This window comes from Halichoeres trimaculatus, unplaced genomic scaffold, assembly GCF_033239565.1.
Source record: "Halichoeres trimaculatus isolate MK-OKI-2021-1 unplaced genomic scaffold, fHalTri1.1 fHalTri1_scaffold_11, whole genome shotgun sequence".
In the NCBI taxonomy this organism is placed as follows: Eukaryota; Metazoa; Chordata; class Actinopteri; order Labriformes; family Labridae; genus Halichoeres; species Halichoeres trimaculatus.
This window is the reverse complement of record NW_027437189.1, coordinates 11,131,314-11,152,512: the sequence shown is the minus strand read 5'-3', so window position 1 is coordinate 11,152,512 and position 21,199 is coordinate 11,131,314. Positions and strand designations below refer to the sequence as shown.

The window sequence follows — 21,199 nt, the reverse complement described above, 5'->3', positions numbered from 1 at the left end:
AAAAAGTAAGTGCCATCTTTGACTCTCCCACAGTGTGCAGGGGTGTTTATCATTCCCATAAAAACAGAGCACAAGTCAACTTAGCCAAACACCTGGGGCTACTGAAAGCACACTGCTTCATTGTGGCACGTTCCCTGCACCATATGCCGGTCGACATGAAACGCACTTCATGCATGTTTGTTCAATCAGATGAGTTAAAAACAACCAAAGCTTTCCACTGTGTTTACATTAGCTAGAAATGTATCAGGTAGCATTCTGACAATTCCCTCTGCTTTCTCCAGCTGCAAGCATCTGGAGTTTTGATGTTAAATCATTGTGTTCCTGGTGTTAATGTAGGAGGATTAACCTGCGGCCCTTTTATTGCACTTCTCCTACACGTGAAAAAAGACGTCCATGTGCAAAAAAAGTTATGCAGGTTGGCACAGAACGCTGCAGGAATGTGCTGCTCTTCTTTATTATTGAATGCATAAATTCAGGAAGTCCAAACATTGGTCGACAGTGCTCACTGCACCGAGAGAGTTCTCAGAAAGTGTGTTACCAAACGTAAATGTGTTCAGTCAGTCATTCCCACTCATCCATGCTGGGATGATAGCTCTGTCAGTGTGGCCCTCTCACATGGAATTACTGTCATAGTTGGCAGGATGGCTCTCTTCAGGTGATAAAAGAGGTGTTGATTCGGAAGCATCTGGCAGGCCTCTGAGCTCCAGACAGATTCTGCTCACACCTAAATTCATCAAACCACAGACAACATCTGTTTGGGCCACAGATTAGCCTAGTTAGCTGATATTGTGCATTTCAATCAGCTTGTTTCTTGTGCAGAACAAAATACTGACTTTTTGACACAAGTCAGATTAATCATGAGCTTGCGCTGGAAAGGAGGGTTCTTGTTCACCTAGATCTCCTTCAACGTCTCCTCCAGTGCTCTGAAACAGCAGGGTTTTTCCTGAATTTGTTGCCCAAGGCTTGTTTTGAGGTTTTGATTGATCACCAGGATTTAGGGAAGGAATCTCGCACAATTTAACACAAATCATGAAAGACGCCAAGAATAAACTGTAAGGATGCTCACTGCCAATGGCATTTGAAGCTTTATACAGTCTGAGACAGCACAGCTGGGCTGATTCAGCAAGCTGAAACCTCTGATAATTGAAGTTTGACTGATGTCAGTTTATGAACTTTGACTGATGTATGTTAAATATCAAATAAAAAGCTAACAGCTGAGTTTTGATGTCTAAATCAAAGAGACGGATAACAAAATAAATAGTGACCATTACTACTGCGCGTGCAAACCCTTCACTGTTTCTGTAGTGTTTTTCCTATCACAATAACAGAAACTTACACTCACATAGACACACACACAGGAACATATAAGAGCATGCAAAGGCACTTCTCCTATCTCTCATATGTGGCCAAAACCCCGGAGGGACCAAAGCCATTTTTCATGTAATTACAGAAAACCTGCCTGACTGGCTCTGAGGCAGCTTGTGGAAGGAGGGACCAAGTCTCTCTTACACTGTACACTTTCTTCAAAGCAGCCCTAATTTTGGGAAAAAGTCTTTTCTTTTGTATCACTTTCAGGTACCAGTTGAGAGGTCTTTCTTCGTGAAGCTAAAATTGGGATTTTTGGTTTGAAAATATTGTTCCCCTCCTCATTGCAGTTACTCATACTCGTGATTGTTTCGTATGTTATTCTTTTAATGTTCATCAGTGCAGTTGACCCAGGTAGCTGGGTAATGAATTAGCTGGAAAGAATCTGCCTGATCTTTGTGTCCTCTGTTTAACACACCTTGTCTGATCTCCATCTTTTTCCCGCACGTGTCTGCAGTTGGAGCTCTCAGCCTCGCTGCTCATGCATGTGTTCATGATGGAGGAATTTTTCCAGTGTAGAAACACACAAATATATCATCATATGACCCAACACTGACAACTACAGTCTGCCACAGAGAGGGACAGTAGAAGATAGGAATTTCCCTCAGGACAGATCAGTACAGACTCAGTGAACTGACGCTGTCTTCAGACTGAGCAGCAGCAGCAGCAGCAGCAGCAGCAGAGGAGGAGGAGGAGGTAATGTTTGTCTCTGTCTCTCTTTGAGATAAACCTGTCATTAGAGCTCTGACGGACCTGTCAAACTCTGAGTATTGCTTCTCAGAGCAAAAGGGATGTACTTGATGAGAAAAGAGGAGCTTGATTCAAAGAAACACATTTTTATTATTTTTTTAGACCTATCCCTGACTGCAGCAGGCATCTTGTACTTTACAGCTCTGTTTCATATATTTGCTTTTGCTTCTTAACCCTGGTTATTAATAATCTATTGAGGAGTGAAAGCAGGCAGAAATTGACATCTAAATATCGATCTACAATTATATTATTCAAATTTAAGCCTGTAATCCAAATTTTGCATTGACACCTTGCTAAAATATTGAAACATATGCAGACATAGTAGTATCCCAAGGATTCCTCCATCATGTTTTTAGCCAAATTCTAGGATTTCTCAAAAGCTTCTTTAAAATATCAGCTGAGCTAAGAAGACATCCATGAAGAAAATTCAAATTGTTTGAATAATGACGCTATGGTCCAGTCTTTAGTAAAAAAAAAAAAAAAAAAAAGTTTAGCCACTTGTCTCAGGATGTTTTTTTCCTCACAGAAAAGACGTTGAGTCATTGGGTCAGAATTATCAGATTTTCCTACATTTTCATGCACACTTACTCAGAACTCAGTTGCAAAACTTACAACAAAATATTGAAAAAAAAAGTTTATGATGATGTATTAAGTAGCTGTGGTTTCAAGTATTGACTTAATGCATCAATTGTATCTAAAAATGTATAAAATCAGTGTTTTAAAATGTTATAAAAGGACTTATTTTCTACACATATTTTAAGAACAGATTTTTCTTGGTGAACTGAGTCATAACCCATATGTGAATTCCCCCTGACCTTTTTAAACCTGTGTGAGCTCATTGCTTTACAATAGCAGCATGCAGCTTCCCTATATGCAGCATCACAGGGGTTTAATGTCTTAACATGTCTCCCACTGCTGCCTTTGAAGGTCTGCCACCTGCAGCAAGCTTCCACCTGCTAAAGGCTGCTCTGCTGTGGAGATCTCCAACCATCACAAGCCAAGCTTTGTCTTAGAAGAGGGGCTCTGTTGCATCAGCATTAGCGTCAGCTGTCTGTCTCTGATTGTCTTTATCAATGGGTTGCGTTGCCAAGTTTAGAGTTCACTCCGCAGCTGTGTGGATGCTTCTGATCTTTTCATCTTTATTTTACTGAGGGGAAACTTCCACAGAATGCTACACTGTTAGCACAGACGGACAAAATTAGCAACTAGTTCACCACTAAAAGCAATGAAAATGTTCTGTCTATGCTGCTTGTAGTTACTCTACATTTATCACCAGTTTGATAGATTATTGGTTGCTGAACCTTTTTTATCAAACAGCGCAGTAGAAAATGCAAAAGCTACATTTTTTAATGAAGAAGTTTAAGTGTACCAGAGCACTGCTAGGATTAGTAGTTAGCATTAGCTTCACAGCTAAAGTAGACTGTACAGTGGTGGTATCACCATCTAATCCTTCAGCTAATACTTACAATGCCTTTGAATTCCTAGATGAGCTAGCTTAAAAAAACAAAACAAAACAAAGCTTAAAAAAGACAAGTCAAGAAGAGTTAATTTGCTTAATGGGGGAGAACATGCACCTCAAGGTAAGGTGCAACAGGGAGACCTGAACAGAGATGATATGAATCCAACTGTGGTTTACTATTATTGTTTTACATGCAAAGGTATGATCCAGAGATGCCTTCCAGTTTGAGCTCTTTTTCTGTAACGTCTAATCAAACAAGTTACTTTTTCCAAATCAGTAATCAGGTAAAAGTTACTTAAAGTCACTGTGCGTTACTTTTTTCATTTATTTATTTATTTATTTTTCATTTTTCTTGGTTAAAAGAAATCCTTGCATCTTGAGGAGTACGGGGGTCGCGTAAATACGTTTTCAGCACGAGGACAACTTACGTGCAGCCAGCTACACAAACGTAAACAACAATTGAAGGAGAGAGGGATGTGCGTTTTCGAGCTGGAAATACAGTCACTATTTTGAGTTTGTATCAGTTTAAGATTACAGTGTTAAGGTTCGTTGTACACTCTGTGCTGGCAGTTTGCTGAAGATCCTTTAGTGAAACATTTAGGAATCAACAAGAGAGAGATCGATGCACTGCGGCCATAAATGCTCGAGAAGCTGTTTGATTTTTACCTGGGGGAAAGGTGAGTCCTGTCTTTCACTGTAACTCCCTCTATTCCATGAGCCGAGCCCTCCGTTTAGCATAAATCCACCGTTAACGAGCATAGCATCATAACGTAGACAACGTGCTACTTCACCTGGTGACAAGCAGGGGCGTGCCTGACTTTTTAGACTGGGGTGCCCCAAGCGGGCGACTGAGGATTATGCGAGCAGACTGTCTAATAACATTTATTTTTGCATAATTGTATTACAAATACAGGACCAACAGCCTACAGCTTAAACAAACAAACAACAAAATAAAAAAAACAACTCATGAAACTCAAAATAGACTGAAACGCTTTTTGAAAAATAATTCAAAACTAAAATTTAACTGAACTGTGCTGTAGTGCACTAAAAACAGTACTGTAAAAGCTTTATTTAGTTGTATTTTAAAAATCAAAATGTATAAATATATTTTTGTCTTTAATTGTACACTACACATTACCCAACTACCAATAATCTCAGTATATTTCTTTAAAACAAAACATGTAGACTCATACTATCCATTGTAATCACAACCGCACAGTTTTGCCACATCATGCAACTGTAGGCGTTGTCAGCAGCTGCTGAATGTAACTCATAAAGTAACTTGTATTGTGACTTAGTTGCTTTTAGAATTGAGTGATCAGTAAAGTAACTAAGTTACTTTTTAAAGGAGTAATCAGATTACTTTTTGATTGTATCTCTGGCATTACTGATGAAGGCATAATGATCTCACAGTAATCCTGTTACTTAAAGGGCAACTCCGTTTTTTGACACCTGGACCTTATTTATAGGTGTGTGCATGCTCATATACTCATTCAGACAAACATTGTGCAGCTCGGAGTCCTTCAGAAGTTATTTAGATCCAACCGATTTTAGCCGCACTTAGCGGGGGCCACGGCAAGGGAGCTTCAGCCCGGGACATAATCTCTGCAAAATCGCTCATTTCGGCTATATTTTTTCATCCATCGCCAGTGTTATCATAAAGTCAGCTTGTCTACCGTCTTCAGGTGGGTCAGCTGATCCAGAGCTGGTAAACAAACCTTAGATGACGTCATAGTCGCGCGACTCAAAGGTACAGCTGATTTCATCCATGCTGTTTCACACTCGGCTGCAAACATGGTCCGGCAGTGCGTATTCCCACTTTGTCCGAATAAAATGACAAGTTCTTCAAAGTTTAGCTTCCACAGGCTTCCTTTGGACTATCCGGCATTACTAAAAGTGTGGCTCGTTGCACTGAAAAGGGATCCGAGGAGCTGACTTCATGGTAACACTGGCGATGAATGAAAAAATATAGCAGAAATGAGCGATTTTGCAGAGATTATGTACTGCGCTGAAGCTCCCTTGCCGTGGCCCCCGCTAAGTGCGGCTAAAATCGGTTGGATCTAAATAACTTCTGAAGGACTCCGAGCTGCACGATGTTTGTCTGAGTGAGTATATGAGCATGCACACACCTATAAATAAGGTCCAGGTGTCAAAAAACCGGAGTTGCCCTTTAACTGCTCTCTAATGATTGACCAAAAGAGCCTAGTTGACTACAGTCCCTGAGAGTTGAAGCTGTCCTCGCCATCACCTATTTAAAAAAATATACACAAAACAAGGACTCTTAACATCTCTATTGCCTTATTTCTCTTGGAAGAATTTCAGTTTAATGAATCTTAATTTAACACAGAGTTAAAAGTAGCTACAGATACTTTACTAGTAGCCCTAGTAAAGTAGTAGCTTGTTTTCCTGATTGTGGAAAAAAAGCTGAATGTCAGAGAAATAGCCTACCTCTCCAATTACATCTCTGATAAAATATTACTCAAGTGTTAATTGTCATCTCGGAAAAAATTGCCATATTAATCAATATGCACAGACACTGTTGATCATAAAGTCAGAATAAAATATTTTCTACCTCTTTTTCATTAAATGATGACAAAAGTGTGATCTTTACAAATGAAGCATATAAAGCTTCTTGAAACTATATTGATTAATCTCTTTCAAACATATCACAGTGAAAACTAAATCACATTTAACCTTCATTAATTATAATCACCACAGGTAGAAAACATTTTATTTCAACTTTGTGGGCAACAGGTCATTAGCAAACATGAAACAAAAAGCACTTGATCTGGCATCCTTAAATTTATTTAGCCTCAGGATTGTCAGAGAGAGAATCCTGACATATGTCCTTGGTGAATCTTTCAATAATCCAAAAATGGTAAAGTTACCTATTAACTGTTCTACCATCAGAGTATTTGTGCTGTAAACCATTATTTCACCTCTTTTTACACTTTGGAGACAGACCTTACAGTGAAGCATCCTGTTTCTCCAGCTGAAACACAGCTCTCCAAGGACCCACTTCTACTTCTTTAGTCTCTGTCACAGAAAACAGCGCTTTGTGGGACCCATTCATCCTGTCACCAGACACCTATCTCTTAGAAGAGCCAAGATTTATGATGGAAGTGATCGCTGTGGTATCAGTGCCAACTGAGAATGCTCCGACTGCTTTTGTTCCCTCTTCAGGAGTCACCGGTGACAACAGATCAAAGTCTGGATCATATTCATACCTTTGCCCTTGCAAACGGTGGGTGATACATGTCACCTTTAGAGCAGTTTTCCCTCTCTATGTGACCCACAAATATCACTGTCAGTGCATGGGAGGGTCGCTTCTTTGACTGCCAAAGAGCAAAGAATCTTAAGACTTCCTGCCAGAAAGCCTTTGGGGTGTTTGTCACTGTCTGGCACAGTATCAGGACTCCTGGCCCATCAGGCTTTTGTTCTGGCTTTAACTAGACCAAGAGGAGACACTCACTAATGAATGCCCCCCCCACTCCCCTCCTAAAAGAGCCATTTGTATTGTGAAGGCAACAACAGCGATATAACATTACAGAAGACCATAAATCAACAAGACTGTAGGTATAAAGCCTCTGTAAAATCATTAAAGGCGAGTGAAAGTGAGATTTTCTCCCTGCAGTCGCTCTCTTTATCCCGTTTCCCTTTTGTCCTATTCTTTATCTCATTACCATCACTGAGGCTGACCTCGGAGCCGAGCATCCAGCTGTGTTCTCCTGCCCTACAGACAAACCTCTGACCCCAGGCTGAACCGGAGGATCATCTAGCACTGTCACTGCTTCATCTAGCACTGTCACCCAAAGACCTCCACGACTCTGAGGGCGTTCGGTGCATTCGTTTCTATTCAGCTCTTCCAAGAGGATCCGGATCTTTCTCGCACATGTGGGAATAAGTGACGAATGGAAAAATGAGGGATGTATCTAGAGGAATGACCGGAGATACCACCTGTCACACGTCTCCACAGAGGCCTTTACCTTGTTTACAGCCAACAGCGGCTATTATTTACAGGGGAGCCAGAGACGTAAAACTTCATACAATCTGTTCTCACACTCGATGACTTCAGTGACATGAACTGTGCTTGCTTTGTGACCCACACGTACACAAACTGTAATCATGCAGGTCACGCTTTTTCAAATGGTTTTACTGCAAGATCTTCTTCTTCTTCGTTTCTTTAAAAGTCTAATTCTGGGATCTGCTGCAATGAAGATAACATGACTGAAAAGGTCTGTGGTACCGACTTCAAAACCCTGTTGTCACCAGCATTGTTGGATACATATCAAAAGAAGCACTTTTCAGGTATCTCTTTACATCTTTTGGGTTGAAGGTGAGGGTGTTTCCACGTCTTGGCAAAGCATGAGTGGAGAGAGCGAGAAGATTAATGATATAATAGCTCTGACCACACGGTTTAGTTATTTAAACTGGCAGCATCTGCCTCAAATTGTTTCATAGCTTTTCTGCAATGATACATTTAAGGAGCGTGTCTGGACAGGTTGTAAGATGCTAGAGGAGAGAATTCATTGCAACTCCCTCTGAACTGTTCAGCCAAGCCAAGAGACGGCAGCTTTGGAAGCTATGACACCATCAGAAAAGTACACGCAGAATGTTTACTTCCCAGAAACGTGTTTGTGCACATGTTTCTTGTTGGCAGTCAGAGAAATTAAAAATCTAGACACCCACAACATAGCCTGATTAATCGATTGTCTAGTATGCAGACAGAGGAGATCAGGCTCAGCTATGGTTGCAGTTTTAAATCAGTAGTTTATCTATTTTTCATGCGAGAGAGATTTTCCAGGTTTAATAATGAAACCAATGATAGAAAATAAAATCAAGGAAGGAAAAAGAAGCCAGTTTCTCTTTCATGAGGGCAGATAAGAGCTGGAGAATCTGACAGACTGATCAGCGATATTTCCTAAACGTCTCTGAGCCTCACAGGGTTGTAGTGAGTTTGGTGTTTTTGTTCAAAACATCCCGTGTCAGGACGCCCGAGACGTTCGGAGGATTACTGTAAGCTTAGCTCAGGTGACGTTTTCTTGAGGGGAGAGGGAAAGAAGGAGGGGGGAGGGCGGGTAGGTATGAGGGCCCTCCATCGCCCTGCTCCAAACCACTCCAAAAACCAAGTAAAAGTATCATATGGGGCGCTCAGATCATTTGAAGATACAACCCTACACACCATCAAAGGAAGCATTCAACACACTCACTCAAACTTCTCATTACTCCATTTCTCAGATGCATCACTGTTACCGTGATTACATATTTCCAAAGCTTTAAAGGCAGGTTAAGCGGGCTGGTATGTTCTCTCAAATCAACCTAAATGGCTCCTTCGAAATCCCTCCAAAGAGCTCCCCCGGTCTGTGTTCTTACCTTAATGCTGCTGACAATACCTCGGAGCTATTTGACCACTGTGTTTACCTGTAAAATCAGATAGGCCAATGGGAAGTCAGATAGACCCTGTGAGGGCCAAAACAGTTGTGGATCTCTCTTGTGGGGAGTGGATATTGTTGGTTATCTCTGGCTTCCATCTGCAAGTGGAGGTTGTTAACAGAGTGCATGAATGAGCTCTGCGGCCCCGTACAGTATCTCTGGAATCACATAAAGACAACCTTGTGCTCTGCAATTTAGTGTGCAGCGCTCAGGTGCTTGTGCATGTCTCAACCAGAGGAAAAACAAAAAGTATGACTGACATAATCATGTGTCAGAAGATTTATGGTCCGAGGGAGCAAAGGGAAGAGAGAAAAAACTGGAGAGCAGATTTCGTCGCTCCTCCCCCTGCTTCAAATTATTGTCTTTAGTGCTGTCCACTTGTTTTCAGTGAAATGTTGGAAGCTGTTGAGACAAAATAGTCCACACACTTACAAAGAGACAATTGTGTTAATGAAGGCCCTGTATGTGTATGATTTAACAGCTTTTACTTAAAAATTGTGAGTCATTTCCATTGACGTTGGTGGTTTGTTTTTAGCTTCCTTTGAGAGTCTCTATTTCATGCATGCAGAGACATAAGGCCACTTTTGGATAGTTTAACAAGTCTTGGGTTAAAAGTGAGCCCTAGATTTCATAACAAACATCTGCTCGATCAGTTAATCCAAATTCTGGCCATAAATCTGATCAGAGCTGCAGCCAGTAGATATAATGATAAAACAGAAAGCAGGACACATCTTGCTTAAATATGCTTTAAAAGGTTTATTGACAGCCTGACGTCTAACGCTGGCTGGAGCACACGGCTGGGCGGCCCTGATGTAACAGGTCAGAGGAGCACGTAGGGAAGTTGTGGCTCACCTCCAGCAATAACACAGGGAGCGAGCCAGACGAGCAACTATAAATCTGCAGCTACCACCAATTTCCAACTACTGCAGGTGACGGCTGAGTACATGTGTTTGTGTGTCTATGCGTGTGTGTGTTTTTTTATAAACAAAACTATAAAGGGTAACGCAACCCCACTTCAGAGCAACATGGATATTACACCCCAGAACATCTTGGCATGGGCCTGGTCCTGTTTATGGAGAAACACAGCTAAGAGTATAATTAGCATCTCAGTGATCCTGCAGGGTGTCTGACTTATAAGCTGCCATATCAAAGAAGGTGGTGTTTTGTGCTTCTGACTCAGTTACTGTGGCCTCTGTATGGTGGGGTTTTTGCACCTGACTGGAAAACACTGCAGGTGGATTATCTCCAGTGGTAAAATAAAGGGCATGATATGTTGTAGATTAGAGCCCCAAAGTGTTCAATGAATCCTTATGCCTAATCTACATACACAGGAAATATTGTCATCTCAAAGTTTTGAAGTAGTCTTAAATAACTTTCTTTAACAACTTTACAACAAGATAGACAAAATCTCATGTCATAAGGCGACAAAAGAGGAATTAATCACTTGAAAACCATCACTTGATATTTTGGTGTTTGTGTTACCAAGACTTAAGAGTTGCACAATCATTAACAAAATTTTACTTGACGGGTCACAGCAAGACATCGATTGGTTGAAGGCCACTCAGCACATTCTCAGAATCAGTCAAAATACACTTTAAAGCTCCTGTCAGGATATTTTCACTGATTATAAAACAGACTGAAATAAATACTAATGCTTCTTAATGATCCCAAATAAAAATTCAAGACCACTGACAAGAGGAGTGGCTGTTTCTATTTAGCTATTTTAAATGTCTAAAACTGCAAACAGTGGTAGGTGTCAAACCAGGCAATCAACTGCACCTTTATAATACATCCTTTTTTTCACCTGTTCCAAGGCAAAGATCCTCAATAGTGGATATATTCTACTTCTAAAAGAGAGCAATCTCAAGACACACTTATTAACCCATGCCTGAGATAAAATCAGCAAAGACTGATTTGATCACAGGGGGGCGCCAAAATCAACCGAAACCTGAAGTTTCTTGTCGGAATCTTAAAGTGAAAACTTCTCAGCAAAAAAAGAGATACCTGTGAGTTTTAGCTCATTTATGTTATACATAGCTGTCATTTCACCGTTTAGAAATCATTAGCAGCTCTAGAAATGTTGAATGGTTTACGTTCAGTCTGCTTTAAAGTTCCTGTAAGGAGGTTTTTACTGGTTATGACACAGAATGAACTTATTACTGATGTTTTTTCATGACCTTTGAAAAAAACAAAGGACTGGAAACACTGTAGTAAGCATGCTAGGCCTGTAGTTATCGCTATAACTGCCTTGTCCAGAAGCAGCTTTTGATAGATCTTCACCGAAGTAGAGTTGGGCTGACTATCTGACGTATTAGCGAATGCAAAGCTCAGAAGTGGAGCAACAGATGCACATTTTGTTGAAAGACAGTCAGCAGATTGATCAACACAAGCACAGTCCGCAACGATCGTAACAACTGTCCTGTTGTACTGTTGTATGTGCTTGCGTGATGTTACATGGCAGCAGTGATCTGGAGGCCGTTTTCAAAAGTTTGCCTTTTAGGTCAACAAATAATGTCATTTCTATGCAAACGTAAGGCTGAAACGCAACAATACTTTTTGCATTTAACCCTAGAAATGTTGTTATATAAACGGCCCCATATATCTCAATGAGTGGTGCATTTGACAGCAAAAAGAGAGCAACTTGAAGTTGTTTTTTTTTTGTAAAGAAATACTTATTTCACCTGCAGAACATGAAATTGGATAAGATTTCTTTGTACACAGATAAAGCCAACAAACTTGAAGTTCCTCACAGGAGCTTTAACTCCGTTGTCTATCAGTTGGTTTCTCATTTGTTGCTCCCTTGTTTCCTGGTTACTACATTAAGTTTTGAGCGCTCTGTTGTTAAGTGTTACCACACAGAACATTACTGAAGTGAAAGTAAATAAGAGAATCATTTAAAGGAGATAATGTCCTCAAAACAAAACCCAAGTTTAGGTTTAACCAGAGCTTTTAAAAGCAGCTGCCTTTTCTTATCCGTGAGTCCTTTGTATCAATATTATGAAAGCTGAAAGCCTTTGTCAGACACAGACAAGCCTCTGTTATTATCCCCTTCACGCCCTTTTCTCTCTATTCTGGGAAGATTATCACTGCCAGAGACACATGATACGGCTAATCTACTGTAAATTAAACCTGCATTCTCATGTGTTTAAGCTTTTTTAAGAAGAAGGAGAAGAGAAGGGAGGGTTTTTACAAGGAAAATGTCCATGTGGAAAAGTTTGAGTACACAGCACAGGTGAAAACTTTACAGGCTACATTTGTCAGTCTCAGGAGATTATTGGGAGCAGGTTTTCCGTCAACACCTCGGGCCCATCTCCCTGCTGCACTTCCAGGACCGACGAGGGTGGAATCCATAACGACTGTGGGCTTTAGCATCGTTAACATTTCCCTGACACGTCGGCCGGCCTCTCTTGGAGACTGCCCCTGCATTTTCTCCACCGCGCCGCAGTTGTTGTAGCAACTAGTGGCCAAGGAGTGAATGAAGCAGATGTGCGAGTCATCTATCACCTGACAGCTTCCACTCCCCCGACTGAGCAAGTCATCTCCGTGACAGTCTGCCCGGCCAGTCTCATCAATTACAGCGGTACCCTACCATTAGGAGCACAAACACTTTTTCTCCTGTGACACATTCAACGGCTTCCCAGTCGGCAGGATGGGCCCTCAATTAAGCCCGGGTAACTTTCCCCTCTGAATGGACGTCTCTCTTTGCTTAGCCAAGTATGCGACACGTTATACTGAAGAATGAGGAAAGTGATCCAGCTCTATGGTGACTGCATGAAATGTGAGAACATTTATCCTTGTTTTATGACATTTGGATGAAGTCATGATGACGCAGAACACAATAGATTAAAGACTTTATGTACATTTGAAGCGCAAGTGATGGCCCTAATGGTTAATTGATCCTTTTATAGAGCAGTTGTCGCAATTTATGTCAGAAAAGTGGAAATACTCCGCTGCTTCTTTGGTTTATGGCTATGAAACTGTGAAAGTCAATGCTTCTCTTCCTTCTATTTTCAACCTTGTTGATCTTAATGCCAGTTTCCCTCCGTTTACAGCCTGTAACAGCTGTTTCAATATCATTTACCAAAGCAAATGAAACATTCTGTGAATGTTTTCTCTTATTATATTGCATTATTATTTGCTCTGTTCTCATTCAGAGAGTGGTGCTTGAACCAGGATGAAGGAATAATGAAAATGGAGTTTTGTTAGTGTTATTCTGTTTCTGTATTCCATCAGTAGTAGTCATGAAACGCAGTAAACACAGACGTTGGAACACAGACATACAAACATTTCCTATCACTTACAATATACAACTATGGCAGTGACAGCAGGGGCCAACTTACATTTAACAGCTTTTTTTATCACAGGGGTTTTAAAAACAGGTGTCAGAGTCAATGAATATGCAAAAGATATAAATAAGACATTCATATAAAAATAGGCTTTTACAAAATATACTCTATTAACCAATATTTACCAAAAGTGGAGAATGTGCCTGTGTTTTTGATCAGTGAGTACGACCTGTTAAGCTAAATCGGCTTGAAGTAAGCGATGCCATTGAAGGCAGTCAGCAGAGCGTACACCCTTCGACCTCAACAAGTGGGATTGTGGAGACTAGCAGCAAACAGAAGGAAGACAAACTCATGAGCAGGTCAGGAGGTCAGTGTGAGTAGCCCACAGCAGTTTCAGATCCAGTGTGTTAACCGTGGATATGTTTTGAATGCTTTAACAAACTAAAACCTCCCAACATTTAGTTATTTTTTTATCCTTAGCGGACAAAATCAGTAGTTTTTATAAAATAAATTAATATTAATTATTTTCATTCTCTAAATACAGTGTGTTAAATATTCCAAATGGCTGTGTCATGTCTTTTGTGCACAGAGCGAGAACTACGGAAGTGTGTCCTGCCCAGCAATCACATCCACCATAATTCACTTGCGTTGGCATCGTCCTTTGTCTTAATTTCACAACATGTCCGTGTAGCTTAAAGTCTTCAGTCCAACAAGCCAGGATCCTTTTCAGTCACAATTTGAACTTTGCATCTCCAAGAGCACAAAAGTCGGCAAGGAGTTTTGAAGAGCTTCGTGTGCAAAAAAAAAAAAAAAAAAAAAGGAAGATTCATGACGCCCCATCTTCAGCTTAGTGTACACACAGTACAGTAGTTCCTCTTTGTGTTTGAAAAGACTGTAATAGCAGCCTTCTTGTAAAGTCGAACCGTTCCAGTTTGTCTGTGAAAACACAGAGACAAGAACCCACACGCTTGCAGACAGCACACAAACACACAAACACACACCATCCAATAAATATCCTCATTTGCATGTGTACACCTCTGTCCTCTCGCTGCACGTGTTGCATTTCACGTAGCAGCACCACAGGAACTTACAGTTGCACTGCCACACGCGAGAGTACTGGTGTGTGTTGTATCCTCGCCCGCAGCACATCAGGTCACAGCCGCTGATGTGCTGCATCATAGTCTTGTTACACACCCTGCCCTGCGTCCCCAAACTCCCCGTCACAGGGTCCACCTCGCAGTAGTTAGGCGACTTGTCTATGTACACCAGGTCTGTATCCATGGGCTTCCGGTAAGAGTAAGGCTTCTTGATTTTGAGGAATTTGGGGCGCTTGTTGCGGCTGGCTTTGACCGGTTCCACGTGCACCGCCTGGGCATACTTCTCCTTGAGAATGTAGCCCAGCTCGCGGAACTTGGGAAGTGTAGTCCAGCAGGTTTTGGTAGTGCAGGAGCCCGAGACGCCATGACACTTGCATTCCAGCCGCATGTTCTTCTCCAAGATCTAAGTGCACAAAAACAACAAGTGTAAAACACAGCAGTGTTAGGAGACAATAACACTGTTATAGTAGGCTAATAACAGCCTGAAATATAGATTATTATAACCAATTATCACGCTGTTTTAATACAGTAAGGCTTTTACTGTCTGCTTTTTTAAACACCTACATATTTTTAATGAAAGAAGCTCATGCACTGTCTTCATTCTCTAAAGTTGCTCCCTTAGTTTCAATCTCAGCTCTTTCACTTTGGTGCAGATGACAAACATGCAGTTTAACAATGCAATCATGTAATACCTCATAGTTAGAGATTAAATACAGCCCCACCACATAGCAGTGTGATACCATACACACAGAAGCCAAAATAATGTATCAGGTTTCAGGCTCTGTGTGTGTAGTTGCCACACACAACACACAAATGTCAAGAGTGACTGTACAAGGCGCCGAGTGACTAGGATTACTGCTAAACCCTCCACTGATGACAATGAGAAGTGCCATTGACTCAAACTGGAATTTTCTTAAGCAACAAGGTCAATTGCGATTTCCCTTAGCTCAAATGCTCAGCGCTTGGTTTGCAGTAGAGCCTCTCAGACAAGATATGTGCGACTTTGCGCTCCACAACACTACAACCCAAACACAGGCGTGTGAACAAGAACCCAACGAGGGAAAAAAAACAACTTTTCCCTGAGCAAACCACTTCATAAAACCCTTGGCTTCGGCTTTTTAATCCATCAGTTGTTGTGTGACTAACACTTGTGACAGCCTTTGTCTGGACGTCTCTCCGACCGGGGCACTCCTGCTCAGTGTCACTGATTTCGATTAGCATAAATAAAGAATAAAGAGGAGGGGGTTAGTGATCCAAACGGAAAGGCTATTTATTGACAGAAAGGGGAGAGAAAAACAAAGTGTAAAGTTTGAATCTACAAGTGGGAAAGTCCAGTTTGAATTCACGGTCCTGAAACACACGTAGAAAATGATCCAGGATTGTGAGCGAAGCAGCTTTTCAGTGTTCGGATGGACGTGTTGGTCGTGTGAATGAGGCTGCTTTGGCACAGTGAGCCACAGAGAGAAAGAAAGGGGACATGAGTAAACTTGGGCAAAGCTGCTTCTTTATTCTTCTCTAACTCTAACCTCACTTTAGCTGTTTGGCACATCATTCCACTCAATCTCTAACCTCTAGACTTACTGGAGTCTCTTTGTCAGTGTTGCAGGGTTCTGCAGCCCTGTATGCAGAAAAGAAGGTCACTGCTTTTCCCTTTTGTGTTCATCCCACAACAAAGTTTCAAGTTGCACTTTTGATGTTGTGATCAAAAGAAACTTATCATAAGACGGGTTCAATTTCAACTAATAAATATCCAACAAGAAGTCAAAACGTTGGATTTTAGTGTGATTATGCTGTTTAAGTTTGCAAAATTGATATGAGAGGCATTGCTTGAACCATTTATGTTGCTGCTAAATTGGGTAACTGATAGCTAGAGGTTCTGCCTGCACGAAAGATGTGAGAGCACGGCTTTCATCCAAGAAAGCAGCACTTGTTTATATCACATCATTTTTCTCATTTTTTGGGATAGAGTCTGACTCTGATGTGCAAAAACTCTTAATGTGTGAAACAGGCATGCTGTCCAGACCCAGTCTGCAGCAGAGCATGCAGCAAACTACTCTTTGATCATGAGACCTTGTGGCTCAACAGCAAACCCCCTGTGGTGCATGTACGAGCAGATTACACCTGATGTGGGTTTATGATATTAAAAAACTTTGGGTGGGGATGATCATGGAGGTAACCGTATACTGTCCCATTTGAGCAAAGCACAGAGGGGTTGACTAATGCCTTTTTGTACAGTGTCAATCTGTTTTCAGTGCAGAGATCTGGGCTGTAATCAAACCCTGCCACTTAGTCTGCTCTTCCTCTAAAAGAAACCTTTTATTCTGCTGCTTGTTCAGTCTTGGCACAAACACCCAGATCCTTGGCAAGGTGCACCATCACCACATCGTGCCAGGGACTGACCGGCTCGCTTCAGACATGTTAATCATCAGATTTAGCAGCCTTGTCTTTACGAACCAAGCTCGCAAAATGAAGAGGCATAATCTGATCACTTACCTTGCGTCCCACCTCGTTGTTATGGAGGTTCATGAGTGTCCTCGCGTTCTGCTTGACCTCCCGAGCATCGATAAATACTTTGGAGAAGCCAAGGCCGTAGCTGATGTCTGCCGAGCAGCCTCCCCACTTCCAGCCCTGATCTTTGCTGTAGAAACCCTGCTTCTCTTTATCACAGCTACAGTCACTCAGGTTGCCTTGCGTGCAGGCGGCTGTGATGGCGTGGGCCACCCCAGCTGCGATGATGGCATAAGTGAACGCAGCTTCTTTACTGCCTGTTGGGGAAATGAAGGAAAAAAAGTGATGAGTAAAAAGTTTTGAGATGTTTGGTAAAAGAGAATGTCACACTCTTTTGGGCTTTATTAATGTTAAAGGAGATTAATTATTAACAGTATGGGTGCTTGCATCACAGTCTTCCTGACATATCGCTCAAGGGCTGCAGTGTTTTGAAACCTGACCTGGAAACTGTCCTGCCCGTGAACCAACATGGCCGCTGTCGGTATAGTCAACAAAGCAGCATGAATAAGAGGGTTGTCGTCAAGGAGGGGCTATTGATCCACTCAGAAAGTGTCACATTCTGTGTAAACTCATAAGGTAATGACATCAGAATCTTCATCCTGCCGTTATCTAGCCCAAGTCCAGCTTACAAATCATTTACACACACGCGGAAATATCGACGAATAGCTGAAGGTTAATCTGACAGGACAGGTCCTGAAGCAAAGCTCTAATAAGCAGAAAAGAACCCCACACAAGTCGACTTTGGGCAAACATGCAAGGCAGTGCTTTTTTCTACACAACACAAGGAAATGAGAATGCAAATTCATGAGCATGATGACCTAGCAGCATGTTTTTAATTTCCAGATCTGTGATTCATTTTCCTGCAAACAGGAAACGCCCGCTTGTACCATCCATCATATCTGTGTGTAAATAAACTTCTCGCTGTGTTTGTTCAAAACAAACACGATACCATGTTTGCGCTTCCTCCTGCCACTCGGTTCACTATGAGAGGCTGCCATGTTTTGTGATAAACATCTTGGACGTGTGCCCATGCCATTGAAAAAAAAAACTCATATTGAGGCATCAATTATGTGGACGTTTTTATAGACTCGATGGGCTCCGAGCCAAAAAAGAAGGTGTGTCTGAGCAGGCAGCCAGTTCTGACTGCACCGTTGTTAATTTTTTCCCTGCAGTTGTGAGTGCATGGGTTCACCACAAGAAGAGATGGAATGAATTCTTCTTGAACGTGTAATGAGAGGTGGAAAGATATTAAAAGGAGAGTAGACTGTGTGTTCAATTAACCTGTGAAGGCTGAACCAGAAGTGCTAGTTTGCTGCTTTCCTGTCCTGTTCGGTTCTCTTTCATCTCTGCATGAACCTCAGCTCAGTGTAAACACAGAGCAAACACACAGCTAAGGCCTGAAATGACTCAAGGCTAATGCACCTTGCATCATCTATAAGCACTGTGTGAGCCCATTGGTCATTCTTACTTCTCTTGAAGAACAATCACAAGCAACACAGCTCCCCTCACCCTGTGCATCAACAAAAGCACTCATTTACAACCATCGGCCTGCTGCTCTAAGCTGATCAGTGAAACCAATCTATTTGGTACGCCTGTCCAAACTGTGGAATTAAACTCCTGCTTCAGAAACACAGATCGAGACTCTTGATGAGCTAAAAGTGCTCATTCATAAAGGAACAGATTGACAAACAGGGCTGTTTTTACCCGAGGTAATCCTTTCTTTCCAACAGCAGCAGGCCTCAAACAGCTGGCGCAAGCTTCTGACCATTGTGTGGAAGAGTTTTTGGATAACATGAGTAGCTTGAATTGGAAAAACTGTCATTTTAAAACAATCAGGATGTTGTAACAAAGCTTTATCTGTGTTATCTAATCTAAAGGACTTATTTGAAAAAATAGCACAATACTTTATTTAACCTCATAAAACTGTCCTGGTTGTAAGATCCTTTCCATCAAACAGTCTAAAATGCCACAAAACTTCAGGCACAATTACTGCATCCCCTCAAATCCATCCCCTCCTCAGGGGAAGACTATTGTCTCAGTAGCAGGATCCTTGATTTAAACCAGTTTGTTTCTCTATTTTAGAACTTTCAGGCCTCATTTTCCTCTTGGCTTTGGCCCACACTGTAACTTATACCCGTGGTAAGGGCCATGTCCTTACAGTGGGAGCCACAGCACCCATCACTAGACAGGATAAAGACCAGTGAAAATCTGTCTCCAGAGACTCTGCTGGCGCTGAAAAGAAAGGCTGCAAACATTCACAAGAGCTTTGTTACTGTGCTGGCTTCAGATACCTTTTCTGCATGCACAGAAAAGCCAAGCTCAGGAAGTCTGGAGCAAAAGTAGGCCTGATGTAAATGACACTGCTGGCACCTTATGGGATGTTACAATGGATGAAATAACGGTGGTCACAAAGTTTGTTCGCAGATATCTTTACAAAAGTATGTCAGGTTATGATTTAATTTCCTTGCTCTGAGTATCCATCATGTTTATAAAGGTCACAGAAAGCTAGTTCTGTGCGCATTTTACGCATTACGCACCACAGATAAGTATCTGAATCAGACTTCATTGATACATTATATTGGCAGCTGGGAAATAAATATTCAAATTCGTAAACAAACGTTAGCAAACAGCAACATACCCACTTTCAACTCTTTTCCGAAGACTGTCCTCTCCCCCAGCGCAGAGCAGTTCCAGCGCCCGTTTCTGAACTGAAACTGACACTCGTTGATGCCCATTTGGGCTCCTTCTCCGATGACGATAATGGCATCGGGGCGACTCTGGCAGATTATCCGTTGTCTGGGGGCCAAACCGGGGATCTTGTTACAGATTATGCTCGCACCTAGGGCCACCACCGAAGAGAAGCCACTGTGGATGGAAGATGGACATGACTTAAAAAATACAGCCATAAACAACTTTAATTTCTTATAAGCTGGTTGATATTAACAGCTCATTTGCACTTTTTATAAGCTTCCATAACCCTTTAAACTCCTGTTTATTTTTACCAATCACTCTACATTACAGGTTTTAATGTTTAAAACATAAAATAAGAACCACATCCCTGTGGAAAGGGGGCAGTTTTATTGCAATTATTACGTTTCAGAGTTTAATTTAATATCAATTATGTATTTGTTACCTAAAGGGAGATATATGCCTAGCCATAAGCACACCAGCAGACATATATTCTATAAGTTAAGGCTAAATTAAAGTTACATTAACTTAACATGTTTTGCCTGGATGAGATCGACCACGCTGTAAAGATAAAAATGTCATTAAAGTGATAAGGACAGTTGTCATGCGCCTACCTGAGATAACTCTACGCTCTGTTCTTGTTATTAGATTTATCATTTTGAAAAATTACTATCTTCTTTTCATTAAGTATAAGAAACAATGTGCGCTTTCGAAGGATCAACATCAGGTTTAAAAAAAAGGTTTCACAGTCAGTCATCAGGTATTCACGTCTGTGCGCTCCAGAACAGCCTACAACAAATTAATGAGAAGTCAAACAAGCGCAGCTCACCCAATTTTCAAATAAACAATCCCCAGACAAAGTAAAACTCTTAAAATCCAGCGTCTCGTTCTCCGACTCATTGCGGCCCGGCTCTCAGTTTCATGCACCGATCTGTGGGGCTGATGAGTAACTCGGCTCGCTTATTCTCCGATCGATCTCAGCACAGGTAACTCCAAGGGAAGTCCAAAATGACGAAAAGCATAAAAAGAGAACCAGCTCGGGAACTTTCTTTTACAAAATAACCGGCTATGGTATCATCCAGACTCCTTTTACGTGGCCCCCCTTTCGCTGGGCCCTCTTGTCATTGCGAGGGTGTCACAGGTAACCCTTGGGGTGAACAAGTGCGGTTATCTCTTTCTCACAGTTCCTCTGCTACCCGCAGGTCTTGGCTATATATCTGGCTCATCTATCTGGGGCGTGTTCACAGGATGGGGCCCTGCTGAAGAATCCCGCCAGGGCTGAATCTCTGCACACACACACATTTATACACACACATACACACTCTTGTGCTTTGGATTCACCTTGACTGATTGGAAAGCTTTTTATTTGGTTGTTAAGTGGGTCAGGGCGCGGAGTAATGTCTCCATTGGTTTATTTGAAGCGGATGTTTTTGGTTTTGCTTCACTGAAATTTACTATGGGACTATTTTATTCCACGTGTCAAAAAAGTGACACAACATACTGCTGACAGGCACTTTTTTGTTTTTATCAATGACAGTTTCATTTTTTATACATATTTGTTTTGTTAGGAACCCAATAAAAAAAAGGTTAGGGGTGAATCAGCGCGTCTCCTC

At 41.6% G+C, this 21,199-nt stretch overlaps 1 protein-coding gene across 2 annotated transcripts; it reads right to left on the bottom strand.

The window, feature by feature from the left end:
- Positions 1-13,245: 13,245 nt before the first annotated feature.
- On the bottom strand, positions 13,246-20,763 carry wnt7ab (wingless-type MMTV integration site family, member 7Ab). Of its 2 annotated transcripts, XM_074681159.1 has the most exons (5): positions 20,416-20,763; positions 19,537-19,763; positions 16,884-17,155; positions 14,385-14,793; positions 13,246-14,260 (listed from the first exon to the last, which is right to left on the bottom strand). In XM_074681159.1, exons 1-5 carry the CDS (start codon positions 20,484-20,486, stop codon positions 14,136-14,138), a joined length of 1,104 nt encoding a protein of 367 aa, XP_074537260.1. In that variant the 5' UTR covers positions 20,487-20,763; the 3' UTR covers positions 13,246-14,135. The 2 variants fall into 2 exon arrangements, with proteins under 2 accessions (XP_074537260.1, XP_074537261.1); XM_074681160.1 differs by having other exon boundaries at positions 14,123-14,793.
- Between the last annotated feature and the right edge of the window lie 436 nt (positions 20,764-21,199).

Bases quoted from the DNA above. Each gene is read 5' to 3' on its own strand.
- wnt7ab (XM_074681159.1), bottom strand. From the start codon at position 20,486: ATGAGTCGGAGAACGAGACGCTGGATTTTAAGAGTTTTACTTTGTCTG. The intron at 19,764-20,415 runs GTGAGCTGCGCT...TTCCATCCACAG, and splicing joins ATTGTTTATTTGAAAATTGG to TGGCTTCTCTTCGGTGGTGG. The intron at 14,261-14,384 runs GTAAGTTCCTGT...GCTGTCTGCAAG, and splicing joins TCGCGTGTGGCAGTGCAACT to CGTGTGGGTTCTTGTCTCTG.